Source organism: Rhinopithecus bieti, unplaced genomic scaffold (genome assembly GCF_001698545.2).
Source record: "Rhinopithecus bieti isolate Rb0 unplaced genomic scaffold, ASM169854v2 scaffold_13451, whole genome shotgun sequence".
NCBI lineage: Eukaryota > Metazoa > Chordata > Mammalia > Primates > Cercopithecidae > Rhinopithecus > Rhinopithecus bieti.
In genome coordinates this window covers 575189-595682 of record NW_016807504.1, presented here as the reverse complement: position 1 = coordinate 595682, position 20494 = coordinate 575189, and the positions used below count along the sequence as shown (strand labels likewise).

General features: G+C 37.9%; 1 protein-coding gene across 4 annotated transcripts in view; it reads right to left on the bottom strand.

Moving 5' to 3' along the window:
- Window positions 1-20494, bottom strand: part of ROBO1 (roundabout guidance receptor 1) — a 417122-nt gene that overhangs the window by 49866 nt on the left and 346762 nt on the right. For all 4 annotated transcript variants that reach the window (XM_017882348.1, XM_017882350.1, XM_017882349.1 and 1 more), the window contains exons 11-18: window positions 20203-20284; window positions 19852-20020; window positions 19601-19767; window positions 13320-13441; window positions 12373-12604; window positions 11027-11148; window positions 8504-8675; window positions 3045-3242 (exon numbers count right to left, since the gene is read on the bottom strand). In XM_017882348.1, the coding sequence (XP_017737837.1) occupies window positions 3045-3242; window positions 8504-8675; window positions 11027-11148; window positions 12373-12604; window positions 13320-13441; window positions 19601-19767; window positions 19852-20020; window positions 20203-20284 (1264 nt within the window). The remainder of the gene's footprint in view (window positions 1-3044; window positions 3243-8503; window positions 8676-11026; window positions 11149-12372; window positions 12605-13319; window positions 13442-19600; window positions 19768-19851; window positions 20021-20202; window positions 20285-20494) is intronic.

Sequence of the window (20494 nt, the reverse complement as noted above, 5' to 3'; positions counted from 1 at the left end):
AAAAAAAAAAAAAAAAAAAAAAAGCAAGGAAATATATGTTATTCCCTTTAAGATTAAAGTTTCTTTAAAATAATCTTTAGTACAAACAAAGTAGAATATTGATTACTTATCATGTATCAAAACACTGCCAGAATTATATTTTCTATTTCACATTTGAACATCTCCAGGAAATTTACTGTAAAATCGGAGCGTTTGGGGTTGCAAACTGAAAGGCTATATAGCATCCTCTACAATTGCCAGTTCTTACCAAGACACTTTATCTCTGAGCATACTAGAAAGAACAAAAGCAAAAACCTCAATGCTGCATCCCCAATTTATACCCTGGCCTTCGTCTGTAGCACAGCAATCCCTGTTTTAAGAATCTTATTGTGTTTTTTTTTTTTTCAGTCAGGTCTTTTCAGAGTCAGTGTAATTTAGCTACATTCAAAAATTCAGAGCCATAGTAACAAGTCTTCATAAAAAAAAAAAAATGAAAGGTGCATTTGAAACTAAAGCTATTCAAGCAAGAATGGAGTGCCTGAACATTAATTTGCAATCACAAGGACACCGGGAAAATATGAAAGGTCCTTGTCATTACTTCTCCTAGCTAACTGCTAACCCCACTTTGAGGAACTGGAGATGAAAAGGAGGTCAATCTAAATGAAATTTTCACTGCTAGCACACCAAATAGCAACTTAATTTTCAAAGCTTCCAATAATATAATAAACTCTCTGTGTTTCTAAGTGATGCTGGTGCACTATGTGAATGCATGTGGCAGGGGGTACCCAGCGAACTGGCAGGTGTCACACCGACAGCTAAACGTAAGGGGGAAATGTTAAACAGACTCACAATTCCCCCAAAGTGACACTCTGGCTTGATGGTTTACAGGTCAATGGGCTCTTTTACGTTTCTTATTCTTTAAAATATTTCACTTTCTTTTTTCTTAAAATTACTGGCATTGGCTTTGGCATAGAAAATTTAAGATCTCAAAATGCACTTAAAATATTGCATAGAAACACAACTATGAAAAAGTGCCAACAGAAAGAAGTGAAGAAAGCAGAATCAAATGCTCATCAGATTACATTTGTAATTATGTTCTACGATTTCTGCTTAAACACAAGCTAAGTTGAAGGGACAGTGGTATTAGTTTAATACGTTTCGCACAAAGAGAACACAGGCATTTGTCGGCATGCTCAAAGCACGTTAGTAAAGAAAGAGAAACATTCAGTAGGAAGGAGAGTGCATGTCACATTTCTAGAGTTCAAGACAATGTAGAGCATTAAACTAGTATCATCACGTAGCTATGGCACCTCATAAGAAACCCAGGATTCCACCCACTGGCTATTTGCAAAACAGAGTTGATGATGGAGGTCTTTTGATGATGCATTCAAGAGACTCCACGTCTATATGTTAATTAGTCACCCTTTTCCTCATTCAAATCAGCTTTCTAAACATCTTCTACCTCTAACACTCTACCCCTTCCCCGCTCCACCACACAAAGACACCCAAAAACCCCTTGTCTACCATTATTTTTAGTCAAAGGTTTTATATGGTAACATGTGCCTGCCATTCTTCTACTTTGTATACATAATGAGCGCCAGTTCCCTTTTCAGTAACCTCCAAGCCCTCAGTTTCCATTTCACAGGCGGGAATATTGACATACTGCTTCATCCCTAGATAGGACACATATCTGAAAAAAACATATTTAAGGATGATAATGCTAAAGCAAACGTATGTACATGAAGAAACTGCTGCTGAGCCATAGGCAGGTGGCAAGGAGATTTAGTTTTATAGTGTTAGTGACGCATTTGCGTTGATTCTTGCCGAGTCCTCTTGTGACAGAGAACACAAATATTTTAGATTGCTGTCCCATACTGTTTTATCTATGCGTAGGGGCATTCAAGTTCTAGCTAACATGAAAAATTCTGACTTTGTCATATAATTGGTCAGGGAAACAATCTGTCCAACATGTGTAAGAAATGTTCACTTATGTAGAAAATTGGGGGGGAAAGTTGGTGATGGTAGGATAGAAGACTTTTTTTTTTTTAATTGGAAATCCTCTTTAAATTTGCTTTGCAGCAAAGCAAAGCTGTTGCATGAGGCTGAAGGATGGGCCCTCTAATTTGTATAATCTGCCACTTAGTCAGTAAAATTCTGAGCGCAAGAATGGGGTACTAGAAGTGATCTTGTTGGACTAATGACATAAACTCGGGTGTCCCTGAAAACTGCAACTTACAACCGTCTAACCTAACCTACAGCCAAGATCTGAGGCCCAGCATTGATGAAGATATCAAAGGGGCAGGGAGCATTGTCTGTCTGACACTGTTAAAAATTTCCTTTGAGAATACAAAACACAAAAGTATCAGCAGGCTTCAGAGTTTAAGGATAAGTAGTAAAAGTATCTGTGAAAGTCTTGGCATATTTGGGTCATCTTTAAAATTGTAGATAATAATAGTGGCCAAGTAAGCTGTCTTTTTTAAAACTGTAAACCTATGTGTAATAAAATCACCATCACTAAGTAACAGCATACATATATTCCATTTCGCAACTGTATAATAATAAAAATGGACTAACCCTCTTCTCTCCGTAAGCAACAGTACATCCCTCAGTCACACCTTCCATATTCACCAAGAAAGGAGTATTTTATACATCAGCAAATGGCAGTATTTTCTATTCTGCTTCACAGAGGGTGATGGTGTCCCCTCTGAAACTGCGTGAGATGGTTTCAAGGTTGCGTTTATAATTCCAATAACAAGGACATTAAAAATTTCCCTCAAGAATATAAGGCAATAAAATAATTCCCTAAGAGAAAAGGGCAATGGTCTAACAGCCAAAGGTAGACCTACCTTGGCGAAATCTATTTTAAAGGAACTGAGCCCTAAGAAACTAATCAACTCTATTTGTAGTTCTGCTATGTAAGAGAAGTTAGTAAACGCACTTTTGAAAATCTTTATATATTAAGAAATGTTTAGAGGATATGCATAATCATGAATAATCTGGAATCAAATATTAAAATCAAGAGTTTTAGGAACATCAAAATATGAAAACCTTGGGAAAGCGAATACCTTTTCTGATACCCGCGTAAGTACTAGTAAGTCCGCTCCTCTTCTTGCGGTGTCGGTAAAGCCAGATGCTGAAGACCATGAGGATGATCCAGCAGGCCGCTCCGAGGCCTGCTATGAAGGCCGGCTGCTTCACGACGTCAGAAATCTGCTGAGCGAGGCTGACTTGGTCCTCGGGTGACACAGGGTTCCCGTGGGAATCTGAAAAGCCATCTTCCGATTAAGTTGGGCTTCAGACTCAACGCAATAACGCACGCACTCACGTGTGGCTGCCATTACTTGGTTAATTTCTGGATGATGATTTCTGTTTTTCCTCTCACACCACTCACCATCATCAAATAAAACAGCTCATACTGTTGTCAGCAAAATTGCACAATGCTATTTATTTCAACGGAAAGCAAGCGAGGCAGCTGTATAGAATCATGCTCAAAAACGAAAGCAATGGCACCTGTTTCTCTTTCCCATCCAAAGAGCTCTGCAGGTTACTGCTTAGATTAAGTCTCACAGGACAGCACTAACTAACTGAGAAAAATACAAAACATAACACTAAAAAAATGAAATAATTTCATACACGTACAAATACTACATGTACAAATAAGGAATATTTAATAAGTATTTACAGACAAGATATAAACTTTCTCAGACTTCTATAGGCATGCTTAAATAGTATGTTCTTAAAAAAAGAAATAAAATTTTATTTCCTCTCTAAGCTAGATATGGAAAAGTCTCTATATGTGTGTGTGTACCCCCGACACTAACACTATATTGTAAGACATTTAATTGTCTTAGAAACACATTAATTAACATAAGTTCAGAAAGACCTATACAATTCAGGATCAGGAAAACCCAAAGAAAAATTAAGATAATGTTACCATTGGAAGAGCCATGGATAATCTCTCCATTAAAATAATAATCACGGTGAGCAATAGACAAAATAATGTTAAATATGTAAAGGAATTATAATATCAAGGGTTATGAATAGTCAAAAAGGCTCGTATTTTCTGCTGGCCATTTTGATTCAATATTTAAAAATTGATGGAATATATGGCTAATAAAATGTACTTAGTTTACATTTATGTTTTAAGCCTACTGAGTTTTTTCAAGCCCACCATAGCACCCAGTCACACAAGAGGTCTGCAAAGCTGCTGTAGAGAACTGGAGGCTGTATCATCAAAGCAATATCTAATTTTGTTGGCACTGAGTGGTATCAACCCTGAGGGTGCCCACTGTGCAGAATGCCCACCTCTGTCTGCAGTTTTGATGTTCTTCCCCCACCACATCTGGTGAACCAAGGTGTTGGCCCGTTTCATTAGGATTGGTGCTTTCTTACAATTATTAAATCATTTGCCTCTGGTACATTGTCGTCATGAGTTCTTATAATTTTACATGGCCTCAGCATTGATTTTGAATCTAAGTTCAACCTTCTCATAGGTGTCTCACTGATACCCTTGACAGTTTCCAGTTCCCTGCTTCCCTCCAGTTCCTCAACATGGTCAATCCAGGTATCTGCCTTATACGACTGACTTTTGGTGACCACTTCCCTATGGGATATGTAGATACGACTTCCTTGACTCACCCCAGGGACACCACACCCCTCATGGACTGTGCAGATATGCCACAGTGACCGTTCTCAGAGAGAATGTGACCCCATGGAACTTGTGCCATTTGTTCTAAGAACCCACCAGTTGGAACTCCCCAAAGGAAACCTGCCTGGGTAATACCTGCAAGGACAAAAAGGCCTCAGTGCCTAGGTCTTCCCTCTCTGGACCCCCACCTGCTGGTTAAGCACATTGCCCCGGTGGCCTCGCCGGCCCTTGTCGGCACACCCTCTGTCCCACGGATCTGTGAGTAACAAAGTGCTTCAGTTACTGCATGTGTTTTTGGTGTGTTGTCTCCTCTGAGTCTCACCTAAGCAACACACTGGAAGGTTTTAACTTTCCTCCCAGTCAAGGCTCTCCTAGGAGGGTCATATTGACAGGAGTAAGCCGGACACAGGACAGATGAGAGCCACAGGGACATCTGCCAGTATAAACAAGTTTCCTGTGCGAGGGACACCTGGTCATGGGTTGAACACTGAGGTGTTACGCTGTCTGCCAGGATTAGAAAGCATCCTGTGAAAGGCACAAAGTGAACACCCACAACCAAATTCTCCAAAGCCCTGTCAGGGCAGGACTAGAGTTTATAGCCACTCTGCAAAGAGAGACCTTAAGACCAAATTAAAAAGAAATACAGCAATTCTGCTAATACAATCTGCTTTAAGAGAGAAATATTTTTCAATCCAAAATACATTTTTTTCCAGAAAGATAATTGGTGTAACTCATTACCCATGAATAACATTTTTTTACGGATTCTTCTTTCAATGGATTTTTTCTTATTAAATGACATTGCACCTTGATAAGAAAACTGGAAGGAAAAATAAGCAGCATTCAATGATGAAGGAAACAGCCTTCAGGAAAACTGCACCCCTTTCAATGCAAAATGGCTAAATTCCTTCTCATGTTGTACGAGTGTGTGTGGTTTTTCAGTTTGCTTTTTTCTTGAACAGAATTCCAGATCTCATTCTATAGAGGGTCAAGGCTGAAAAACCTATTTTCACAAGCAGTTACCTGCCTTTCTCTGTTTGTTGAATGAAAGTTTTATTTCATGTTCCAGACTCTTTTATTACCTCTGGTTATCCTAAGAGCACTTCATCCTCTTAAAGTTCACCAAGCAGACCTATTCTCCTTATTCCTAATACATTCTTTGTATCTGCTAGGTTTATAGATTTCATGGCTATTTGTGTAAGGTTAAGATGGGTAGCCTCAGATAATATGGGAACAGCCAAGAGAGGTCCTATGCAAGCAACCAGATGGACTTAACAGACTCAAGTGTGGTATGACTAATGAATTAAAACAGGCACTCGCTAGCTCAGTCTTTGTCTCCCTGCAGCTGAGCCTATATTAGGAGATGGAAAAATGGAACTCATTTATAATTTCAAGGAAACCAATTTGGCCCCCATGGTTTCAATCTTAAAGAAATAAAATTATACATGGTCATTTTCCCAATTTATCTTCCAAAAAATAGAACTAAATAATCTTCAGTCATAAAAATAGGTAAACAACAATAATATATATAGTCATCACAATGTTAACTTATTTCAATGTTAATAAATTCATACTGAAATTTAACAAAATTGGTCAAATATTTGAATATCAACTATTTTCTCCATCTAAACTGTTTTCCTCTACATCTTATATAAATGTGCAACAGATGCATCAAGCAACTGATTTGGTTATAGTTTCTTGTGTTGCTTGAAACAAACCAGGAGCTATTTTTGTTTAAAAGTTTTATTTCTATATATAATCATTGGTTATTGTTTTTAAAAATATTTTGTTTTACTAGTTTTGGAGAACAGGACGTTTTGAGTTACATGGATAAGTTCTTTAGTGGTAACATGAGTGCAAAAAATCAAATTTTAGCCTACGGCTATGAAAGAGAGAGCAAGTTTTTCCCTAAAAGCTTGAATGGAACTCTCTCATCTAATAGAGCTGTTGGGAGGAGGCTTCCTGGCCAGCGACTTAGTTTTGTAGTGACCCCATTCATCTGCTTGTAGTCACACTGGGGGAGTGAGGTGCACCCTGTCTAGACCTGTACCATTGAGCACTCCCATAGACGAGGAGTGAGGTGCACCCTGTCTAGACCTGTACCACTGAACACTCCCATAGACGAGGAGTGAGGTGCACCCTGTCTAGACCTGCACCACTGAACACTCCCATAGACGAGGAGTGAGGTGCACCCTGTCTAGACCTGCACCATTGAGCACTCCCATAGACGATGTGTTTCTTTCCTCCCCTTGCTGCAGACCCCGGGTCCACTTCAGAAGCCCTGTGATAAAGAGGCTAACTCATCCGCCTATGATCCTCACTGTCTGTGTGGAACAGAGTCCTCACCTCACAAGTGGACTTTGGTAGATTTATTGTATCATAGGACAGAAATTCTGCAAATATATCTATTACTGCAACTCGCATTGTCTAAACAACGGAACATCAATAATATTCTTCAAAATAAATGTGAAGTTCTTTATGTATAGCAATGAAGTTTACGAAAACCAGGTGATTCTTAATTTTGTTTTGAAATGATTTCCAGGATGTCATCAATATTATTAACATGCAAAAATAGTATGTAATTGTGAAATACAAAGCTTCATACCTCAGATCCTTTTTGATGATTGAACAACTGATTATAATATTAGTAACATATACTAATATTTCACTAGTAATAAAATACTACTAATGCTTAACCTCTGATCTGGAAGACAAAAACATAAAGGTGCTATATGCTTCTTGGCATCATTCATAATTTAAACACAGCTTCTTAATATTTGAACCTTTCTTCTTGCTTTTCAGTTACAATGGTATTTTGTCATTGTTTTGCTGTTTGTTTTAGAATTTACTACCATGCACTTACTAATTTGTACTTTATGTTCATGCCATATTGCCTAGAGTGAACTGCGGTAATGAAGCTTTTTTTTTTTTTTTTTTTAATTCATCTAACTATGTTTGAGGCACAAACTGTATTTAACTTTCTAAGCAATCAGCATATAAACATATTTTAATACTTCTTGTCATCTCAATCTATCTTTTGCTATAATAAGCAATTATAATTTTAAATAGACACTACATGTGAACATAAATTGGTCATTGCTATAAACTTCTAATACCTGGTTTAAGTTTTAAATAGAAGTTTGCTTACTTGTTGGATTTTTTTTTTTTTTTGAGAAGGCGTCTCACTCTGTCACCCAGAATGGAGTGCAGCAGCGCGATCTCAGCTCACTGCAAGCTCCACCTCCCGGGTTCACGCCATTCTCCTGCCTCAGCCTCCCGAGTAGTTGGGACTACAGACGACCGCCACCACACCTGGCTAATTTTTTGTATTTTTAGTAGAGACTGGGTTTCACCCTGTTAGCCAGGATGGTCTCGATCTCCTGACCTCGTGATCTGCCCACCTTGGTCTCCCAAAGTGTTGGGATTACAGGAGTGAGCCACCGCGCATGGCCTGTTTGATTTTAAATCCAAGCAACTGTGAGTTCCATGAAGGTGCACACTGTCTTTCGTGTTCACGGAGGTATCCTTGGTGCTCAATTAATAGTATTTGTTGAATAGATAAAAACATTATATAGGACAGGATTAGCATAACATTGAATATGGACAGTCTTTTGCTTGAAATATCAAAAATGTGTGCTTGGATATGTTCAAGTTTAGTTGAGATATCTATGTCTATATATCTGCATCTAGTCTCTCTCTCTCTCTCTCTCCCCGCCCCCGCCATATTTTAAGTAAAGCTAACACCTTTTTGTAGCTCTAAGCCATATTCCATATTCTATTAAATTAGCAATGGCGGGTGACTCAGCCAAATGCAGAAAAGCAAAGCGGGACACACGGTAGAGTGAAAGACCGTCAACCTGGATCCACACTGACACTCACCCAGCTGGATGAACTGAGGCTCACTCTTCACCCCAGGCCCAGCCCCAGTGCTGGCTGCCACTTCCACACTGTATCGGATTCCAGGAACAAGAAAGGGAATGACCACAGAAAAGGTGGAACCGTCCACTGTTTTGTTTATGTGGTATCGAGTTTCATTGCCCAGACACCAAACCTGTAAGAAGCGAAAATCAAGCTGTAAATTACCTAAATTAATGCAAAGATCAACACAGGATTGCAGTTTTAGACCCAGACAGAGTTCAAAACTGTCATGCGCTACCATCAGAAGTTTCCAAAGTCATTTTTCCCTAAAATCTAGTTCTATGAACAATCTTCTATTCAAATTTAATGTTAAAAGTTGTTTCAAGGTGTCTTTATTACTTTCTCATATACTTTTAAAAGGTTATATCAGTAAGTCTACAAATCTGTGCTTGAACGTAGTAGTTTCCATCAGCCTATTTCATTAAGATTTCTTAACAACAAGACATTATTTGCCAAATAAATAAGTAGCTTGCAGACAGCTGTGTCTATGCAGATCAAGAATACCATTCAACATTTGCATTCTAGGCATGACACAGATGACCAGATATTGTAAAACAAAAATGAGTAGGAAACTCCAAGTCTCGTACTTTACTTCAATCGTTCTCTGGCATCAACCTGCCTGGCACTGACATTGGCACGTCACATTTTACAAGGAGTAGCTGATTGAAAAGGAAGGAGAGCTTCTGAATACGCTAGAGCAGTTTGCACAAATATGATTATTAAAAACAAAACTGCACACAAGGGATAAGTCTCATCCCAGGATTCTATTCACCCTCTGGTACACTGAACTGTATTGTCAGTGAGGGAAAATTCGCCCTCTGATCTTCTATTTAAATGGGATGCTTCACAGCATCCACGAGATCATAAAGAATAGCAATACATATTTGATGTGAAAAAAGCATTCTTCTAATGGGTAAGTTACAGTTACCTGATTAACTTGGCTAATAATATTTGTGATCGAAAACTATTCTCAAGAAATTGAGATTTTCAAACTATACTATAATCCTTGTTTTAAATTTCACTAAAAGATTCATCACCAAGTGATCTTCTGCGATGTGTAAGAACTTGGATATGGTGCATGACAATGTTCAAACTCAGTTTCCATAAGAAAATGATCTATAGAAAAACATGCTCATTATTACTATTATTATTTGAGATGGAGTCTTGCTCTGTCGCCCAGGCTGCAGTGTAGTGCTGCCATCTTGGCTTACTACAGCTTCCACCTCCTGGGTTCCAGTGATTCTCCTGCCTCAGCCTCCTGAGTAGCTGGGATTAAAGGCGTGCACCACCACACCCAGCTAATTTTTGTATATTTAGTAGAGATGGGGTTTCACCATATTGGCCAGGCTGGCCTCTCAAAGTGCTGGGATTACAGGGGTGAGCCACCACGCCCAACTGACATGCTCTGTATTCTTTATGATGTCCTCAAGCAATATATACCATTCACTTTCAGTAGACAATTGTCTACACTGTAACAGGAAGTGAGATTTAAAAGAAATCTAAGCATACCAGTCTTCTCCATCATTTATCCTTTTACTTTTTTCTTTGACAGTTAATATTATTTTAATATAATTTCAATACATAATACCCAGAAATGGTCAGACCCTGTATGAGGAGCCGGCCACTTGGAAATAAAGACTCTTCTGTGATTGTTTCTAACCCCAATTACATCACACAGCTGAACCAAAGCCACAAACTGATTTTGTACCAGTCAATCAGGTTCCGAAAGGCATTTTATTATTTTAAATTGACCGTGAAGTTAAGTGAAATCCACCCTTTTGCATTTCTTCAGGAGAGAAGTGAGTTTTGACTCTTAGGGGAAAATGCCTACATTCTACAATTTAGCTTGAGAGCTGAGACATCATCTCATTTTAAATCCTTAAAAATCTTCCCTAACATTCAATTTTTCTAGACTAACACATAGTATCCTGTCAATCCTCAGTATGGAGACAGCCTTGAAACTCTTAAGAAAACACTTAAAAGTACAGAGACTTTTAATGCCTCAATTATGCTAGAAAATCTTATTTGAAACATATTAAAACATCCACAGTGCACTTATGGCAGTCTTTTAAATACTTTAAAAACCACACTGTTAATATACACACATTTCATAAAGAGATTTCTCAATTTGTTTTAAAACTATTTTGAAAATAAAATAAAACTCAGCTCAGGATACTTGGTTACTGTATGGATTAATTTGCTACTCAGAAGAACATGTACAGTCTTATTTGGGCCTTAACTAAGAATGCACATCAGAATCGCCAAAAGATTCACCGAAATATATGTCCAAGGGCCCCTGTCAGACCAACTGAATCAGAATTTCAACATCACTGACTAAACAAGAAAGCGTTTTAAAAATAATTTACATGTTGCTATTTGGACCAGAAGATGGCGCCAAATATCCACAAACAAATCCCAGCTTTTTCTTTGTGAATGGCGGGGGCTGCCCATCAGGACATTCACACACATACATTAATCTCATACCTTATACTCTTGGACCATTCCATTTTGGGTGTCTTCTGGAGGTGGCTGCCAACTAACCAGAATTGCAGTTCCGTTTCCATCATTCTTCGATACGGTTACGCCTTGGGGTGGGGCACTGGGTGCTATTAAATAGTTTTAAAAGGTAGGTTATTAGAATGTGCTAGAGAACACTGAAAGCAGGTTATTAATATCAAAACCAAGAATAAATATATTAATATTATATCAACATATGCTTTTTTTTTTTTTTTTTTTTTGAGATGGAGTCTCCCCCTGTTGTCCAGGCTGTAGTATAGTGATACGATCTTGGCTCACTGCAACCTCCCGCTCCTGGGTTGAAGCCAGTTTCCTGCCTCAGCCCCCTGAGTAGCCGTGACCACAGGCGCCCGCCACCACGCCCCGCTGATTTTTGTATTTTTAATAGAGACAGGGTTTCACCACTTTGGCCAGGCTGGTCTCAAACTCCTGACTTCAGGTGATCCACCGCCTCAGCCTCCCAAAGGGCTTGGATTACAGGCATGAGCCACTGTGCCCGGCTGCATATGTTTTAAAGATGTATTTCATCCAAGTCTGAAGAGTCCCAAACTACCTAAGGTGTTCCTCACTCAATGCTAATTACCTGCCAACTGTGAATTTTCCATAACCAAACTTAAACACCTTGTTCCCACCAAACATCCCAGGACAATTCCTATTTCTTCTACCCTGTAACTCTAGTCTCATGTTCTCCCTCAAAATGTTCAAAAGTATGAAAATGAATGTTAATCATTCATCATAATTATTTATACAGCCAAAGTGACAAGGACATGTTGGGAGACATCCTGCTGTAATTTAATGTAATCTTTTACCTTTATGTAAATATTGTTTAATTTCTAGGAATAGGGTGGTCAGCTATAGTGGTTTGTCTAGAACTGAGGTGTTTTAAGAGAGATGAGATTTAGGAAGAAAATGTTAATCCCAGAAAGTCCTGGGCAAATCAACACATTTCTCCAATCATGGATCAAAACAAACAAACAGAAAATGCTGACTAGAAAATAAACCAAATGGAAAACAATTGCTTTTTTAAATGTGAATTTTAGTTCTGAATAATTAAATTTCTGTATGTCATTAAGTAATATAATGCTCACATTTGCACCTTTGTACGTAGGCCACTATTGAAGCAAGTCAACTATTATAGCATTTTGCTTTTCTAGTTTTCTAAATAAACAAATACTGTTAGCAAAATGTATGTTCAATATCAAGAAAGTTAATAATTAATGCCACTCTTAACATTATAACAATTTAAATTAAGCCAGTACAATCCTAACAAATATAATGCAATGCATGGAAATCATACGCTTCATCATACTTGCCTTCTTCCAGGGTTTTGGCAAACTTGATTTCACTATCTGCTCCTTGAAATTCATTAAAAAAAGGGCGAGCCTTTATTTCATAGTTGACTCCCTTTCTGAGATCAGGGATAACCACACTGTTTTTGGTTGGGGTCCTCACTTCAAAAACCAACCAGTCTGATTCTCCGTGGTTGGCTCCAGATGGCCGATAGAGAATTTTATATCCTTGTATATACTGAGACTGTTGATCTACCTATTAAAAAGACAAGTAAAATGTAATTATTCATACTATTTTACTGGTTCATTAGAAAACAATAAAAATTAAATGTTATAAAATGCACAAAATTCTGTCTGGCTTCATCCCACATTCTTACACAAGAAATGTGTCAGAATTAGAAAGGAAAAAATAAAACTCATCGGAAAGTGGACAACATGAGTGTGCTCATAGAAAATCCAAAAGAATCTTCAGCTAAAACATTCAGATACGTAGAATACTGAAAAAAATCCACTATCTTTTGTAAGGTGATACAAATTTCTGTGGCATTAACTTCTATGCTTCACGCAGAAAAGTGAGGCCTGATGGCAGCTCTAACACTGCACGTAAGACACGCCTGGGCCAAGGGGATGAGAAGCTAAAATGTCTGATTTTAAAAGCCTACTTAACACTACTTGGAAATATCTCTAAGTTTAAAAGATTCATGTAATAATGATCCTATCACAAGTTACATATCATAGTTAATACTATCTGTTTCTTAAGTTCACTACTGCAGCACAATAAGAAAAAAATAGGCTCAAGATGCAACATTTTTCTGTTTAAAGCCAAACTAATAAGCACTGTAATAAACAGTGCTTACACTATACAGTTATCCTCAATGTACAAGTAGGCAGCAGATAGTTACGTGTTATATGCATTATAATGATCTCCCAGACGCTTAGGAAAACTGAGATCAAATATTGGAACAACTCACTGTCCAGTGCACTTCGATGGAAGAGGAGGAAAGGATGGCAGGGTTGTGGAGGTGCAGAACAACATTCCCCAGCTCTCTCTGGACCTGCTTGTGGTCCACCCCCTGACTTGTTGGTGGAACATCTACAATAATTCAAGAAAACGGTGTCAGTTTCTACGCAACGTCACTGGACTGAGTGAAAGCATGTAAAACAAACTTTTCATTCATAGCAACTCTCAGTTAAGTAGAATACAAGCCAGGTTGTGATTCAGAAAATAATAATAATAATTTAACCTTTTTATTCGGATCAGGAAAGTAAGAGGGGATAGAGATACACAGAGAGAGAGAATGCAGAGGACATGTATTATAGAAAGTCAAAAAGAGCAGGAAGCAAAGACAACAATGGCAAATAGCAACATTTAGTGGCTCCTCCTACCATGCAAGGATCACTTTCCTGATGAAAATGAAGGCACTAGTGCAATGCCCTCTGAGTTTATGAAAACCTTCTGTAGTCATCCTAACTATGCAAGACAGAAAAGAGACTGCAATTGCAGCAGAGTGGCTACGCAATGGGAAGAAAGGAGATATGGTTAGTGAAAACCAAGAAGAGAAAGAAGTCAGATACTTTACATCATTAAGATGAACTCGGATATTTTCTCATATAAGGTTTATGGTAAGTTAGTGGCTACAATGGAGGTGATACAGATGCCACCAAGAAAGTAAAATAAAATCAATCTGATTAGATTCATGAGAAAAAAGTACTTAACATTTATGTAATTGATGACGATTTAGTTTAGTTATTGTGTCATCGTAAAGAAGGTTTAATAAAGAGTTCTTAATCACAACAGCCCCCAAATTTTAGAAGGGAAACTAAGAACACAGTAAGAGTGAAATGGCTACTAACACTAACTTTTTAAATAAGCTTCTTAAAGTCTACACTCAAAAAACATTTGCCCATTTCTGAAGCGGTTTTCTAAACAGGTAAGTTTTGCTTTGTTTATAATAGTAACAGGGAATACATGGGAGGAAGTGAAGAAAATGTTTTTTGGAATTCAGAATTCTCTTTCTCAAAGTATTGTATCTGGGCATCTACATTCCAGATTATTCCACATTATATAAAAAAAATTAAAATGAGAATTTTAGTTTACTGAATCGTTAAATACCTTCAAAGAATTGATCTTGGGTAGAAAGCAAAAGCAGGAATGCTAAGAATGAGATTGCTAAGTATCTCAGATGAAGTCCAGGGAAGCTAGGCAAGTGGAAGAAATGACATCAAGACTGACATCAAACACTCTTACATATTGTTTGGTTGTTTTTATACTTAACCTAGAAATTAAGCTGATAAATAAGCAAGATGAAAAAAAAAAAGAACTGGGATAATTCTGTACTTCATCTTACTTTACCAGTATTTTTGGCTAGGATCTGCCCTCAGGATAACTATTATCACAGCCTCTATGTAGTAAACACTTGACCATCAGCTTTCCATCTCTTCCTTATCCACTGGTCTCATTTGCTCCTATGACTTAAACTGCCATCCATTTCTAGGATGAGACTGAAATCCTTGGAATAAAACAGACCTGGGTTTGCACACCACCTCAGCAACTTAAAAACCGCATAACATTGGAACCATTTCTTAACCTCATTATTCTCCAGTTTCCTTGTGCTTCAAATGGTGATATCAAAGGCAGCTGATCCTGAGGGCTGTGGTAAAAGCTGTCTTGTAATAACACATAAAAAGTGCTTTTCCTGAGAGCAGGGACTGTGGACCATGGTGCACAGCACAGTGCCATACACATAGGTGTTGCTTAATAAACATAGGTTCAATTAAAATGTACTCACATATGGAAAACACACACATTATGCCAACTTCCAAATGTCTCCCTCATATGTAAGCTCCCATCCTCACACAATCATCTCCCTTTCAGAAAGTCTCCTCAAATACAGAAATAACCATTTTATCTGTAACTGCCATGGTCTGCATCCCAATCCCGAATTCCTCTGATATGAGATAAACCCACTAGCCAGTTCCTTCATGAAAATTGCTAGATTCTCCCACCTGGTACCCATGACAGCAACAGGAGTCTATAATATCATAACAGAAATGCTCACATCAGAGAGAAAAAGGGAAAATGACGCCTAATAAAATAACTTTGAGAAGTTTACAAATTGATCCTCTTACTGTTTTTGTTCTCTACCTCCTGAAAGAAACGTATGACAATGCAAAAGGTCTTTCCCAATATTCACAATTAGACTTAAGGAAAACCTAACTGTTCCAGCCAACTGTTTCCCCCAACGTTAAAACTTCACATACACAACCTCTTGGGGGAGACTATCCGGCCCCATTCATTGATAAGAACTGATATCACCTTAGGTATGATATATATGTTCTGTGTATCTGTACATATTCTTTTAAAACTAGGGCTCAAGAATGATGCAGACAGGACACGCGGGTGAAGAATCGTAGCAACGAACAACGGTAACAACAGCCGCATCTCAGCGACGATGACCACCACCCCCACCTGCCAGGTGCTCATCCAATCTTCCTTGCATCATCAAATCTTGTCTTTGGGAAAGCACACGTTGGTCACCACATAACAAGGCTCTAACTCCAGACATGACATAGGTCTACCTGATTCCTGTACAGGGAACCTGTGCCCTATATCTGTGCACCATTAGCTTTTGACCCCAGCTCATTCATATGTATCTACACTTGGGGAAGATTCTTTGGCAACCATATTCCAGAAATGGTTAGAGAAATTATGCCTGCTCCTTCATGAATCACTTTCCAACAAGTCCTTCCTGAATTTCCTCACCCTCATTTCTCTCCTTACTGTGTGTGCGTTCTGTTCCCTCCAGTGAAATTTTTTTTGCAGGTTATTCCCCAGGTTCTTATTACGGTTATAATCCTGGGCTTACAGCCTCAAATGAAGTCCAAGAATAGGTAAGATACGTGCCTCAATTTTACTTCTCATGGGCCCTTTGCTGTTGCCTCAAGCTAGAATAAGCATAACTCTTCCATATGGCAGTTTCTTAAAATGTTAAGGAAAAGATGTCATGTCTGCTCTGATGTTATTATTTTCTGGCCTAACCATGCCCAGATCCTTGAATGTCTTTTCAGATGATGTGATTTTCAGCCTTTCGTGCGGCCTCATCGACTATCCTTATTGTCCTCCCCTTAAAAGTCCATCTGAAAATGTAGTGTCCAGAACAAACACATTACTCCGTTCACGAACTGAATAGTTCTAAGTAAAAAGAGAAAAATTACTTGATCCAGGCATAATTCTAGTGCCAGCTAAGATTACATTTGCTCTCTTGGCAACTACATCCCTCAGTAGGTTCAGACGGGTGTTTAATTCAAAGTCAGACCATTCTGAGAGCCCTGACACACACACATATACCTCCCGTAAGCCTGCTGTCTTTAGTCTATCCTTTTACAGCTAATTTTTTAAACCCAAGTTCAAGTACCAGACTTTTTAATTTGCTCTATTAACTTTAATAGTGAGCACTCTCCCATCAGTCCAATCTGCTGAGCTATACGTAATTCTGATTCTCTCATCTGGCACACTAGCTGTCTTTCTCAGTTTTATGATACCCTCAAATTTTATGAACTTCCTTTTAGCCCTGACACTAAAAGACACACAAGTCCAATACCAGATTTTATGGAAAGTAAAACACAAATCTGCATCTTATGTACTTATATATTGATTAGTTAATTTAGTCCTTGTCCAATCCTGCGGAATGGGTATGTGCAGCCCCATTTTAAAGGTGAGGAAACTCAGAAGGGCCGACTAACTTGCTCAAGGCCACGCAGCTAGTAGACTGAGGAGCTGAAATTAAAAAAATGTCTTTGATTTCACAATTGTACACCTGTTTCTCTACATTTCCAGTCTTCCAGTTGACAAGGGTGCATTATACTTGGATTGCTATGGCTTGGCTGTGTCCCCACCCAAATCTCATCTTGAACTGTAGTTCTCATAATCCCCACGTGTCACGGGAGGGACTCGGTAGGAGGTAATTAAATCATGGAGTAGTTACCGCCATGCTACTGTTCTCCTGAGAGTGAGTGAGTTCTCATGAGATCTGATGGTTTTATAAGGGGCTTTGCTCACTTTTGCTCGGCACTTCTTGCTGCCACCATGCGAAGCGGGACGTGTTACTTTCCCCTTCTGCCATGATTGTAAGTTTTCTGAGGCCTCCCCAGCCATGCTGAACTGTGAGTCAATTAAACCTCTTAACTTTATAAATTGTCCAGTCTTGGGGCAGCTCTTTATTAGCAGCGTGAGAACAGACTATACACATAGTTCCACTAGCTATGCATATACAAAGGCAAATTGACAGAAATGTTAAAAAGACTAAATGAATGTTCAGACAGAATGCTAACTCACTCCTCACTTACAAATGAGGTTACATTTTACGGAATCATGCATGTGAGTACAGGACAAAACAGAGTTAAGCTGCAGTCGCCAAAAACTTTCAGTTAGAATCTACTGGCTGGAGACCATTGTACTGGGGACAAACGTTTCAATTCATTTTACAGCTGTCATTGGGTCTACATTCTTTACAAATGTGTATCTAATATCAAAAACCCCAGACTGCCTTAAGGCAGGCTGCAAGTATAGTAAAGCTCCTGGAGAGGTGATTCATAATAGCAAGTAGGAGCTATGGGTGTGTTACATTCACACCAGAGACACACTGGGCATGCTCTACAACTTGGTGTGCTTTTTCTGCAAATTCTGAAATGAGAAGTGCTTCCAAAAAGACTGTTTATGTACATACTTCAAGTAACAAAACAGCAACATGGCTGGCAGACCCCTCTCCCAAACCAGCAACAAAGGAGTTTAAGTCTCAGTCATCTCGTGTATAACTTGTTTCTATTAAAATAACCAAGTCTATTTTTTTTCTTTTTTCCTTTGTTTCCTTAAGATAGAAACACTATCCCTCTGTATGTTGAGAAAATAATTTTATACTTCGAATCATTCCCCTCTAAAATTACCTTTCTTTACTAATATAAAAACAAGCACATTCTATTTACAATGACACGTATTTTTTTTCCCAAAAATAAAAGGTCAAGGATGATTCAAATTCATCTTTTTTTTCTAGTATATTAATTTTACTCCTATTAGAGCACTAAAATAATAGGATGAGCAAGAGTGTGGAGAGATGAAAATAATCTGTCTGTTAAAAGCTAAAAGTAATTTCTGTTCACAAAAGATAAAATGTGGAATACCCAAAATTTGGTCCAAAGGAAGAAAATTTCCAGTTTTAAATGTTCTAGAAGTAGCTTTAAACATGTCCGTTTTGCTTTTATCTGTTTTTCGAACCCAGCTTTGACCAAAACGTAGGTGTTTTTCATTTAAAAGTTTCTTATATCATGGTTCATATATAACTGACAATAAAGACAGGTCAAACAAAATAAAGACCTAAAGTATTTTCTCCATGCTTGTTGGAGTTTAACTGGACAGAGGAATTAATAACAAGCTTCCAGATAGCTCCTACATTCACGTGATCTCAAGAGAGTATTATCTGATTAGGATTGTAATCTAAAAATTCATCCAGAAGGTTATAAGTACTGAACTTATATATAAATAAAACTCAGTTAATTTTAAATACAATTATAATATGACTAAGATTGTACACCTATATGTTACTATATTTAAAATTCAGGAAATCGAATGGAATACACAAATATTCACTTATTTTTAAATTTATGGGTCCTAACAGGTGTATATATTTATGGGTACATGAGAAATTTTGATATAGGCATATAATGCTTAATAATCACATCAGGGTAAATGGGGTATCCATCACCTCAATCATTTATCCTTTTTTTGTGTTACAAACATTCCAATTATACTTTAGTTATTTAAAAGTGTTCAATAAATTATTGTTGACTATAGTCACCCTGTTGCTATCTAATACTAGATCTTATTCATTCTAACTTTTTTTTTTTTGTACCCATTAACCTTCCCCACTCTCCCCACAGCCACCCTACTACCCTTCCCAGTCTCTGGTTACCATCATTCTACTTTCCATCTCCTCACATCATATTTTTGTCTTAGTATATTTGCAATTTTATGAGAAACAGTTCTCTTTGTTAATCCATCTTATGTGTGTATGCTCAGTCCAGAAAATAATAAAGTTTGTAGACACTGTGTTTGCATATTAAAAATTAATTAAGCAACTTGGGCAACCTGAACAACAGATTGTAAACGTACAATTGTAGCATGTAACACAAGTCATTTGTGCATTTATAACATCTAAGGATAAGTAGGTGTCACAGGGTTAAGTAAATCAATATTTACCTTGTGTTTTCACTGGATCTGATATTTGACTTGGATCACTAATTCCATATGCATTAGCTGCCCTCACAAGGAAAAGGTAAATTGCATTAGGTTTGAGTCCTTTAATGGCAAATGTTTCTGTTTTCACATTCTCTGCTACGGTCTGCCAGCTGCTACCAGATGCATGGCTAAGGACAGACACACAGGTTAGAACATGCGTATTTAATGGCGAATCAAAAAAGAACAACTAGGAAGCATCTCCTTCACTCTACCTGAAGGCTTCTATAATATAAGATGTTGGAGTTGCTCCTGAATTCAAATTTGGTTGCCATGATAATGTTACTGTATTTCTGCTGACATCTGTAACTTCCGGTTTTGATGGGGCACTAGGGATTAAATTTGGGTCAGTGGGTCTTGGAGGCTGAACTGGAACTCCAAATTCTAAAAAATGGGAAAAAAGGCCAAAATAAAAGATGTTTACACATACACAGGTAAGCATATAAATGCAGATAACATATTCATACACCTACTCAGGGAACAGGACATTTACTTCATTAATATCCCAGTAAGTAAACAACTGCATTTTAAGCTTCACTTTAAGGGAAATATACCATTTAATTTACCTTGGACTTCAATGTAGGCACTCCATGTTGCTTCACCACTTGGGGTTGATGCAATGCAGGTGTACCGACCAGTATCACCCAGCTGAGAAGGCAGACAAAAAATAAATATTTGGAAAAATCAAGAACTCACTGGGCTGGAAAAGCAATTACAGGTTTGTATGTGATCCATGAATATGGATAACTGCATTAAAATTCACTAACCAGAAACTTCCCCTTAATTGAATATATTTTTATTGAATGTGAGGGAAAATATTACATCAATATAGAAAAAAAGAGATTTTATATGATTGTT